At 51.2% G+C, this 11,323-nt stretch overlaps 1 protein-coding gene across 7 annotated transcripts in view; it reads right to left on the reverse strand.

Moving 5' to 3' along the window:
• The window catches only part of TMEM150C (transmembrane protein 150C), a 25,805-nt gene extending 15,231 nt beyond the window's left edge, over window positions 1–10,574 (reverse strand). Inside the window, exons 1-3 of one of the 7 annotated variants that reach the window (XM_053941814.1) lie at window positions 10,471–10,503; window positions 10,248–10,351; window positions 370–505 (exon numbers count right to left, since the gene is read on the reverse strand). In XM_053941814.1, coding sequence (XP_053797789.1) covers window positions 370–376 — 7 coding nt within the window. In that variant the 5' untranslated portion in view covers window positions 377–505; window positions 10,248–10,351; window positions 10,471–10,503. The other 6 variants (XM_053941817.1, XM_053941815.1, XM_053941813.1 and 3 more) reach the window with 6 other exon arrangements.
• Window positions 10,575–11,323: the final 749 nt, after the last annotated feature.

Genomic DNA, 11,323 nt, shown 5'->3' on the forward strand with positions numbered 1-11,323 from the left:
GCAGGAGAGATGCTTCAGTACTCCTGCAACAATGCTGAGAGGCAATGTTTTCACCCATGGCAACACCAGTACATGTTTCTTGTCTCATTTCATACACTGTGACTGCATCCAGTGTGCTAATGAAATGCTCTGGCCAACCTATCAGAGATGGGCCAAGTGCAACAAAGGAAGGAAACCTTGAAAGCACCAAAAACAGGGGCAGTAAAGGACATATTGATACCCACAGTGTCTGACCCAGAGATATTCCTGCAGCACTGCTGGGCCCTGAGGCCAGTGCATCCCACCGTACTGCAAAAAGTGCCCTTGCTTTTCTGCTTCTTGCTGCCCCACAACCCTCACCCTCAGTCCCACGTGGGTGTAAGTACTTACAGGCCATTTAGCAACCAGTGCTGAGCTGCTGTTTTACAGCCAGAGACGCTGACTTTCAACTCCTGTGGGCTGCGTCTGCCTGCCTCGCATTTGGCGCTGCACGAACCGGGCACGCCCCGCTTCCAGACTGGGCTTCCTGGGTGTTAGAAAAGAAAAATTAACCTGATTTGCCACCACAGGACTAAAGGGGTGGTTCTGCAGGCTTTGACCCATGGACCTGTGCCAGATCACTCTGACTTCCATGAGGTCCCACTCATATCATGAGCAGGGCTTGGGCCCTCAGCCTGCAAAGAGGTGAAGGAGGCAGAGAGAGGAGCTGGCTAAGGCAGAAGGCAACACCCAGTTCAGACAGAAGGAGCTGGGGCAGCAGGCAGTGAAACCAGGCAGGAGCAGCCAGGGTGAGCCGAGGAGAACCACATTTTGCGGGTGCTGTGTGTTTCTTTGCCCCAGGGATCCCATGCTGCTAGGGAGCACTCACTGCAGGACACAGCCATCCCAGCTCCTCCTGGCCTCAGGGGCTGCACAAGCCAGGTGGCAACCAGCTCCCATGAGCCCTCCCAGCGTGTGCTGGGCTGCCCACCTCCCAGGGCAGATGCCTTACTCCCTCCAGGTGCAGATGTTGAGGAATACAAGTAGCAGCTTGGTGAGCAGCCACAGTGGGAGCTGCAGGTTGTGGTGGTGGCTGGAGCCACATGGAAGGGGCCGTGACCCAGCATCTAGCCTTTGCCTAGCAAAGGGCATGGAGACCTTGCCACCATGCCACCTGGGGTGGCTGGTCACCCAGAGACTCTGTAGAACCCAAATAAACAGTGAGAAGGCCCCAGACTACGTGTCCTGATTGGAACGGGCACACAGACTGTGAGGGTATAAAAGGCCAGGGATTCCCCAGTGCAGGGAGTCCCCCTGAAGGCATCAATTCAAGCTGTTATGGTGTTATTGCACCATGATTAAAATACTTAAAGGGTCCAGGCTTCTGGGACTCTGCTATGGCGATCCTGAGATCCAGCCAGTGAGGAAAACCTGTCTGACTGTGTAAATGTGGGGCGTGTGGGGAGTCAAGCAAGGCACACATCAGCTTAATGGAACCACCCACTGTGAAAGTCCCAGCAGGGACGGCCCGGGGTGGTGGGAGCGTGACTGACAGAGTGGCTTCTGGGTGGTCAGACAGGAAAGTTTCCTTTACACAAGAGATACTCAAGACTGGAGCCACTTTCACCAGACCTCTGAGACACAAGGGAAATCTCTAGCAGAGTCTCAACACAGACCAAACCCACAGTCTCGCACTACCACCACAACCACAGGGGCTTATCTTTCCCTTGAGAATCCTTTGGTTTGGGATGCTTGTGAGAAGGGCACTTACCTCAAAGTCCCAGCCAACCTCCAAACTAAAGAGCTGCTGGAAAATGAGGAGGGCTATCTATCTCCTAAAAAAAAAAGTAAGACATCAAAGCTCTCCCTGCTTCAGCTGTGCTGTGAGGAAAGAGTCACTGAAACCATCTCCTTGCTCTGCAAGCAATACAGAAATGCAGGCTGTATGTATGTCATGGCAAAGCCATGCAGAGTCACCGAGCAGACAGGCTGTCCAGTGATTGTCCTCCACCTCAACCACCCCAATCTAATGACCACAATCTAATGAAGCAGCAACAAGCAGATGGAGTGTTTCTCCTCCCATAATGTACAGAGGTCTTGACAGGGTATTAATAAACTGATCAAGGTGTTTTATCTGCTCCTCATTTCCAAAAAATCACAAATGGCTTCAATCATTTCCAACGTGCACGAGCAAGCAAAGCCAAGACACGCATTAGGTCAGAAGGGGGAAGGAAGTCTGCCCAAAAGGTTTGTCCCATTATCAGGAAAACAATGTAAGTGTTGGGAGTGGCAAAGAACACTTAACAGGGAGGTGAACCTTCAAGTGTTGATTTACAAATAGCTTTGAAGGTAAGGAAAAGCAGACAAGCCCAGGGGAACAGACTTGGCAGAACGTTATTCCTGATCACGTTGTCTCCTTCTCCTGTAGTTTATGGATGAGAGAGTACACACCCTGCAAGGCCAGAAAAATTCCAGGTTCCCCTGCCTTTTCTACCCTGCCACTGTTTTTTCCCCACCAAACAGAAAACAAACACTCAAGCTACAGAGCTTCTCATGGGCTTCTCCCACCTCTTCACCCTGTCTTTCTTCTCTCTTATCCCTGTAACCCCTCTCCTATTCACCTTTTGGAAGCACAAGCCCCTTTCTTCACAGCACTTCGCAGCCCTACGCTTTTGGAGAGATGTACACTGTCCCCAGAGCAGCATTTCCTTTGGTAAATGCAACTCATCCTGGGGAAAACACCCCAGGCCTGTGAGCTGTTAGGGACTGTGGCAGAGCACACTGGTTCTCAGGGACAATTTTCCTTCACCAGCCTCTTCAGCCTGAGGACTTAACTCCTCCTCCACAGAAAGAGGTCCTCTTCTTCATGTATTAATCACCAAAGCTCCAGAGGAGCAGCAACGAGGTGATGGGCCAGAGGGTGAGCCACAAGGAATGGACGTGCAGTACCCACGACTTGGCTTTTGGCCCTCTCTGGCACAGGGATTGTCTTTTGATTCTGTTGAGACCTGCAGAAATCATTTGCCCTGAGAGGCAAAGTATGAGGCAAGCAATCATAGACAGGCGTTTCTGTGGTGTTCACCACTTAATTGCCAGCATTCCTTATTTGTAGGAATTATTTTCCTTTGTTTACCAGTGTCTCAAGCTGCTACAATAATAAATTGCTGTTTGTAGGGTGTTTGGGTGAGCTACAGTAGGAAGGTGCCATACAGCCTTTCCCTTCAAGCAAACACAAGGGACAGAAGGGAGAAGAGTTAAACAGGGGCCAAGCCTGTGTGAGCAGCCTCTACACTGCATCCAGAGGGATTATTACTTTTTAAGTCTACTGAAATATTTTCAGTAGAGACAGACTTTCCTGTAGGAGACCACATTCAACTACCTCTAAGAGCCAAGACCACACTGGGGAGGCTCTCTCTGACAAAGCTGTGGCCATCCTCGGTGTCTTGGCCAGGCAAAACCCACTCTTGCAGCCCTGTGGTGCCAAAACTGAAGGGCCACTGGCTCTTCTGGTTTAGGCAGTCACCACTATTAATACCAGTGGTTCCTCACAGGAAGCAGGAAATAACACAGCAAGAGCAGAAGTTCTCTCTCTCCCTAAGTACCTGGACCTGCCCCAGCTCAGGAAATTGCAGGGAGGACGCTGGACACGCTCCCCACCATTGCAGCACATCAGCCCACATCCTCCAGGCTTTTGCTCCCTTCCCCTTGCTACCCATGGGAGAGGCAGCCCAGACCTCTCCCCGGCAGGCAGGACCATCCAGCAGCAAGCTCAGCATTAAAAATGTGCAATAAATCCCATGTGAGGTAGCCTACAGCTGTTTTAACAGTTCCTTTCATGGTTTTTGAAGCTGCATCAGCCTTTTCCTCTCCTCCCACTCGCTCTGCCCTTCTCTCTCCACCTGTTCCCAATGTGTTTCTCTTCCTTTTCACTCTCATCCTGCCCTCATCCCTGAACCTCAGGTGACCTCTTCTGCAACCTGCAGGGACCTAAGGTGAGGAAAGACTTTTGCAAGTCTTCTTGAGACAGCGAAATCCCACAATTAATCCCATTTTAGACAACAAGGCCAGTGATTTCCTGAGATGTCACACAGAAAATCAGTGGCACAGAGGAGTGTGCACTCAGAGAGTCCTGGTCCAAGCCTTGTACTGCAGCAGCAGCAACCTCCTCACCTGCCATCACCCCCTATCCCAGCGTATCCATCCCAATATATTGCCTAGGATCATCTTTCTCTTTTCTCACAGACCTTTCTTTGCTTCTTTGCTCCCACTTAACCTGCAATCACAGCTCATTGCTTCAGCACGGACTGCAGGATAGGGACCTTAAAGTCTCTCTGTTGGGCCAAACTGCAATCTTGCAATCCCAGGCTGCCCGGAAATGGCTGGGGGAAGAGAAAAAACCACGGACATGACATTTCTTCCAAGGGAAAAAAAAATAAAATTGAAAACATTGGTGTTCTTACAAGCACACATCCCTGCTCTGCATCTGAAAAGCAAACACTGCAGCACAAAGAATCTTAAAAGGGGAAATGAAACAACTGCACTTTCAGCACCCAGGTTCAGAAAATGCTGACAGCTGGGCATGGATAAACCACAAGAAAACAATTTGACTTTTAACAGTTCAGCAGTGAAAACAGGAGCATTGTCAAGCAAATAGGAGCCCCCTGTCTTCATCCTATTACCCAAAGGCAGAAAGTGGGCAAGAATCAAGTTCCCTTCTTTTAGGCACTGTCATGTTTGAGCAAGACACAACAGGCAGTGTCAGGATACACCTTCCACACACTGCCCTCCTCCATATTGGACTGCTATTCCTAATTAACCATGCATGTGTACATTGCCATGGCATGAGGACTGCGTGATCAGACAACCCTTAGGGTCACTTTGACAAGCAGTTTGGCTTGAAAAGAAAAAAAAAAAAAAAAAGGAAAAAAGAAAAAAAATCACAAAGGCAGAAAGGTTAACTCATATTTTCTGCAACCTTTATAGCTTAAGGACTCTGAATCAAAGGTCTGGCACAAGCATGATGCTCTAACTGAAAGCTAAGACTGAGATCCCAAGCGCCCCATGGACATCAGCACCCAGCATCTTTCTATCACTCAGAGAGAGGATCTCGCCCTTCCTTCCCCGAGGCAACCCAGCACAGCCGAACCGCCTTTCCCGGCACCTTAAATTCCCTCCAGGGAACTTAACCGGACACAGCCTGCATGTCCTGACAGGACAGCCCGACAGGATCTGGGGAAGGCAGGACCTGTCCCACCCCACAACCTCAACCCAGGTAAGCTTCTTCACAGACCCCTCTGCAGCAACCTAGCCGAGGACCCGGCCGAGTTCTGCCACCGCCACATCCCCCAGCGCGCCGAAGGGACGGACTCGCGGCTGGGAGGGATGCCCAAATCACGACCCGGGAGGGATGCCCAAATCACGACCCGGGAGAGCTGCCCCACAGCTGCGTCCTCCGGGCCCTGCGAGAAGCCGCTCTCATCCTCTTACCTAGTGCCTACCTGCCGCGACACAGGACGCTCCAGGACAGGCACCGCGGGGTCCCGGCTCCTGCCGCAGCCTGCAGCCCGGCCCCACTCGCAGCTCGGGGGCTCCGCGGGCACCCCGGACCGCGGCCGGGGCGGCGGCGACGATTGGCGACGGGGCGGGGCGACAGCGAGACGGGAGGGGTGTGCCTGGCGCTCCCGGGAGCGGCTCCTACCTGCGCACCTGCGGACGGCTCCGGCGGCGGCGAGCGCGGCCGGGCTGGGTCCGAGCCCCCGCCCCGCCGAGCCCCGCCCCGGACGGGCGGGTCCGCAGCCGCCGCGGCCACCGGGGGCCGCGGAGCTCCGCGGGGCCCGTGTGTGGCTCTGACCGCCGGGTTTAGGTCGCTGGGACGCGGCCGCAGCTTGGCCCGGCGCTTCGGGGCATCCCTCGGGCACGGCCGGCGCCGCGCCCCGTGTGCAGCCGCAGCGGTGCCGCTGCCTGCGGGCTGTTCCCGGTGCGGCCGTGCCAAAGCGTCCCTGCTCTGCCTTCTTCCCTGCCCGCCCTTCCCAGAGCCAGGAGCACCTCCCCAGCCCGCGGCTCCTGGCGCGCCTTCTGCTCCGAGCCCCGGAGGCAGCGGGGAGGGCTCGCCACACGAGCCCCGCATCTTGGCAGCCCGCCCGGGAAGTGCTGCCCACCTGGATGGCTGTTTTGAAAGGCCTCAAGGAAGCAGCCACTCGGTAGCAAGAGACCCCAGCAAGAGCCTCTTTCACCCCTTTTCCCTTTCCTACTGGGTGGTGGGCTTTGTGATCTCTGTGAAGTATCCCCGTGGTTGGAATTTTGAGAAGAAACATTCCCAGCAAAACAGCTCGGTGATAACAGTTTGGGACAGTTTCCTGGGGTGGAGGGGTCACTTTGCTCTCTGATCTTCACGGGATTAAGTCAATGTGATTGCTACCACTTCTTTTTCCTCTTCCTCCCATCTCTCTCTGTCAGGATGACTGGTGTTATTCAGCGACTGTCTTGTTTGTTTCCCTAAAATCCAAATTAGGTAGCACTTAGTCAAAATTTTGTCCTGGTGCCATCACTTATGAACCAACACAAAACAGACAGATGCCTAAATCCATGTCAGCCCCCAGAACTGAGCTGAGTTATACATCAGCAGTTTATTGGTATTTCGTAGGTTGCCCTTCTAGCAAGCAACACTCCTTCACCCTGCAGCTTTGGCCCTCCTGCAACATTCTGAAGAGGATTTTGTGTCTCTGATCCCCAGGGATTGAAAACCCCTCAGAGTGCTGATCCTCGGAGCAAGCACTGCACCAGCAGGTCCCCTGAGCCCTTATCAAAGTGGCTGCATCATCAAGGGAGAGGACAGATGCTCCCACAGAAAGGCATGTACTGTGTATGCTTCTCGGTGTTTTAAAGGCCAAGGGGGCTATTTTTAGAGCTGAAATAACATTCCTCCTGCTTTGGTATTTCAAATCTTATGTTATCTTGCAGTAATAAATGTTTCCTTGCAGCATTTGCTTTTTTTTTTGCAACCCCACAAAATCCAGAGATCTTGGCCAGGTTTCCCCTCTGCATGCACCTGACACTGACCCAAGGCACTGCCACACTTGGGAGCCACAAGTGACTTCCATGGCTTTCCTTGGGCAAGGAGCTGCTATTGCCTCCATGTCACCAAGAGAGGCCCTGAAATCGGGTGCCTGGAAAAAAAATATGCTTGAGGCATCAGCATTAACCACATCCCTCCCTGCAAGGCTTCAAGCAAGAGTCAAGGAAGCTCACTTTAATAGAGGGGAGGTCTTTGAATCCCACTACCCTCTGTCTTTCAGCAGCTGAGGCTGAAGAAAACCTTCTGCCAAACAGGTGAGAAGTGACAGTGCTCAGCTCCAGCGATTTTGGCCAGAAAGGAAAATGCAGCAACTAATCAGAAACTGCCTTAGTCACTTCACCTCTGCTGTCAGCCAGTGCTGGAAGGGAAACAATGCACCATATGGGATTTTAAGGCAATTTCATTTTTGGTAAACTCTGAGTGTCTGAGACATTTTGTTCACAGCTCCTTTCTGAGCAGATGGTGTCCCTCTGAGTGCTGGAAAACACATGATGCTGACAGGCCCACCAAAAACCTATCACAAATTTAAAAAATCACAGCTTGAAAAAAGGGCACAGCCTGGGGACAGCAAGCATGTGTTAGAGCCCACCCAGTGCAGGAAGCAAGAGAGATGCAGGGAGGCATCAGCCACAAGGGGTGATGTTACATGGGTCCTTGGAGATATTTCCTACAATGATTTCTTCATGGGACACCATAGGAGGAGCAGCTCCTCTCCCATGACCCTCATCCTACAAAGCAAAGCAACCTCAAGCCCCTCTAGCTGCTGTCCTTCCCAGGGTGAAATTACCATTGAAGACTGGCTGTGGTTATCCTGGACTGGTTTGTTTTTTTTGGGGGGGGGAGGAAAAGGTACATTAAGATGAGGAAAATAGAAAAGGGAATTGCTGTGAGTTTGCTTCCATTTCTGGGAGATACATGTCTTCTGAAACTATATTTGCCACCTTTTTCTCCTGTTCTGCTCCTTTCTGCTCCAAAGGTGGAGTCAGGCCTGGCAAGAAAGGTTGTCCACCCAGAAAAAAGGAGTAGTGGGAAAATGGGCCTAGGGACCACTCAGCAGCAGCCACTGGAGCTGCTCCATACCCCGAGGCTTGTATTAAATACAATTAAAACTGTTATGAACCAGTTAAAACTGTTTCTCAGTTGAAGTGTTAACCCCCATTTCATTAGTCAGGTCATCTCCTATCAAGCCATCTGTTCCTTTATCGAGCTTTTCAAATATTGTGATAGACTTCATGTCTCCAAATGCCCTGCAGAGAAACAGATGCCACCTAATAAGCAAGCCCACCTGTGGCTTGGCTTTGGCAAAGTATGCTCAGGGTGGCTGGAGAGGCAGTGACCTGCAAGGTGCACTCTCTCACCCTAAGAAACATTCCCAGATACCAGCCCTACAAGATGAAGCTGTTCCCAGTTCACCCACATGATCCCAGCTGAGGAAAATTCACCTAGATCAGGGAATGGAGCAGCAAATTGGAGAGACACATTCCATCTAATTGCAGCAAAGTGATACCATTTGAATGTTAAGAAAGGAAGTTGAGAAAATGGAAAAATGCAGATGGGAGATGCAGACTGGTGTGCCCTGGTCCCAGTGGGTGTGTATTCTGGCCTGGCAGGAGGACAGTCCTACATGAAGCACAGAAAATGCTGTGGAAAAAAAAAATTTGTTTGTTGGTTTGGGTTTTTTTGGTTTGGTTTTTTTTTTTTTTTTTTTTTTTTTTTTTTTTTTTTTGTTTGTTTTTTTGTTTTTTGTTTGTTTGTTTGTTCACTTGGCTTTTAAGAATAATGAGATTGGGTAAAATAATTATTTACCTATTGTCATGCTATAAATGCTAATGGAATCATATCAGTCAGGAAAATTTAGTAGCCACATTGAATACAAAGGTTAGGCATGCTGTGCAGATGTGGTAAGCACCATTTCACCTACATTTCTTATCTGTGTTGCTCATTGGAGCCTCTCCTCCAATCATTTTCCACTCCTGCAAAAGGGGATTTTTTTTTATTTTTATTGTTCTGCAGGCAGGCTTTGCTGCTCATCCACTTCTCTTGGGCAGAAGATTTACCTTTAAAAATGCTTGTGTGGGGCAGGGCCTTTACCTGCACTAGGGCCATACCTTTGCTCCTTGCCCTTTTGGCTTTAACCCCATCTTAGCCATGGCTGGTACAGGAAGGGGAGAGGCAGTGGCACATCTCCTGGAGACACTTGTCTGAAATCCAGGGTGGGAATTCTTTCACCATTTTCTCAGAAAAAAAACCTAAAATCAGGGTTTAACTCCTCAGGGAATGGGGCAGCAGGAGATGGACTCACTAAAAGCAATGCATCCCCTGTGCAAGGCATGATTTAAACAGCAAAAGCCTCCAAACCATTTAGTGGGAAATTTTGCCCATGCAGGGGCACCCCAGGAGTTCTATTTTTTCCCTTGTTCTCATGTGTTTAGTGGGGCTGGGTAGAGGTTTTTGCCAGAGGTTTCTGCTCCCGGGCCAGGCACAACCGTGCCAGAGCCACCGTGGGAGCTGGGGCACATTGGCACCACATGCCCTCCTTTCCCACTGGGCTCTGCTTTCAGTTTTGCTTTTCATTCTTCTTCTAAAAGAAGATCTTATGGGAAATTGCACTTTGATTCCCATAAACAGCCAGAACCCGGTGAACACCCTGCACACAAATACCCTTTCCACTTAAAAGGTAGAGCTACAAAAAAGCCTTGGGGCAAAAATATCAAGGTAATTCAAGTCCAGCATGGCCATGCCTTTGGGACAACTGTTTGGGAGCCAGTGGATCATCAACCTCCCTCCAAACTGAGAGGCCTCCCAGCTGCAAATACCCCAAATATCATCTAAGCAGAGCCCATAGCTCAGCTACCACACTTCCCGCCTTGCATGGATTCTCAGGCTCATGTGGCCACAGGAGACCTTTTTAGGAGATTTTTTTTTTTTTTTTTTTTTTTTTTTCCCTAGGAGCCTCCCACCCCAGCAGCTGAATGTGATTCCTGCAGTCAGGCCACATTTCCCATCTGCTGGGCTTATTTCTAGAAAGCTGTGTTCTGGCTGCCAGCCGGGGACAGCAGTTGCCTTGCACTTCCAGGCTGCAGAGGGATGCAGACATTCCTGGGGCTTACCAGGGAACAGCAGAGCCTCTGGAGGAAGTGGGCAGAGCAGAAATCCACCCCCCCATGCCCCAAGAATGCAAACCCCCATGCATTTCTTCAGCACCAGCACTCACCCTCTCCCTGCAGCGTCTTTCTCAAGGCGTAACTTCAGTGCCAGCAGGTTTTGCTCATCTCTCCTGCTCCAGGGATTACCCCAGTGCAGCCCAGCCCAGCCCAGCTACAGCAGGGATGGGGTCAGATGGAGTCAGAAGGGATGGGGTCAGATGGAGTCAGAAGGGATGGGGCAGATGGAGTCAGAAGTTCCTCTGCAGTCAGCCACCAGAGCCTGGGCCTCACCTTACACCTTGGCTGCTGTGTTTGTGTGCAGCCCTGATGGGGGGGGCGGGTTTCATCGATGCTTGCATAGCCAATTACGTGCTGTAACTTGGAGATTAAATCCTCCTCTCTGCTGTAATTAACAGATTAGATCCTCCTCTAGAGATTGTGCCAAGTCCCAGGGGTCCCGGGGCAGGCTGGCGTTCCCTTGAGCCACCCCATGCCAGAAAGCAGCTGACCTGCTCGGGAGTTTCCACTTGGAAGAAGCACACGGCTCCAGAGCCAACACTGCATTTCACAAGGGCCCCACCAGTTCTGGGAAAAGAGGTAAAACCAATCCAATGCCTGCTGTGTGCCAGAGCTGAGAGCCTGGAAACACTCAGTGCAACAGTGCAGGGGGGCAAAGGACAAATTCCTGCTCCCACTGCTAAGGGGTGTTGTTCCAGATGGCTCAAGGTGCCAGAAACAGAGTTAGAGACAACACCAGGTCAGGCACTGCAGACCATCAGGTCTCAGAAGACAGTCACTGGTTGAGTCCAGCCTACAGCCAGCCACCAACCCACCAGCAGTCCCTCACCACTTGTGCACTGCTCAGAAAGCTCTAGCCAGCTTTCAACAACCAAATCAGCAGGAGAAGTGCCGAAGTCCACAGAAATAAGTGCAGCTCATGCCCCAGTACCCACCCTACCAAGGCTCCACAGCTTCCCCACATCACCTCATTCAACAGTGGATGGATCCAGTAGCTCCCCTGGGAAATGGCAGTGGCCCTTCCTGCCTCCCACAGACTCTACATCATGCTGAGGAAGAGAAAACCACACTAAAGAACCCGACCCAACTGTTAAAAAAAAAAAATCAAAACAATTGAGCAAGAAGT

The sequence above is a fragment of the Vidua chalybeata genome, chromosome 4 (assembly GCF_026979565.1).
Source record: "Vidua chalybeata isolate OUT-0048 chromosome 4, bVidCha1 merged haplotype, whole genome shotgun sequence".
Taxonomy (NCBI): domain Eukaryota; kingdom Metazoa; phylum Chordata; class Aves; order Passeriformes; family Viduidae; genus Vidua; species Vidua chalybeata.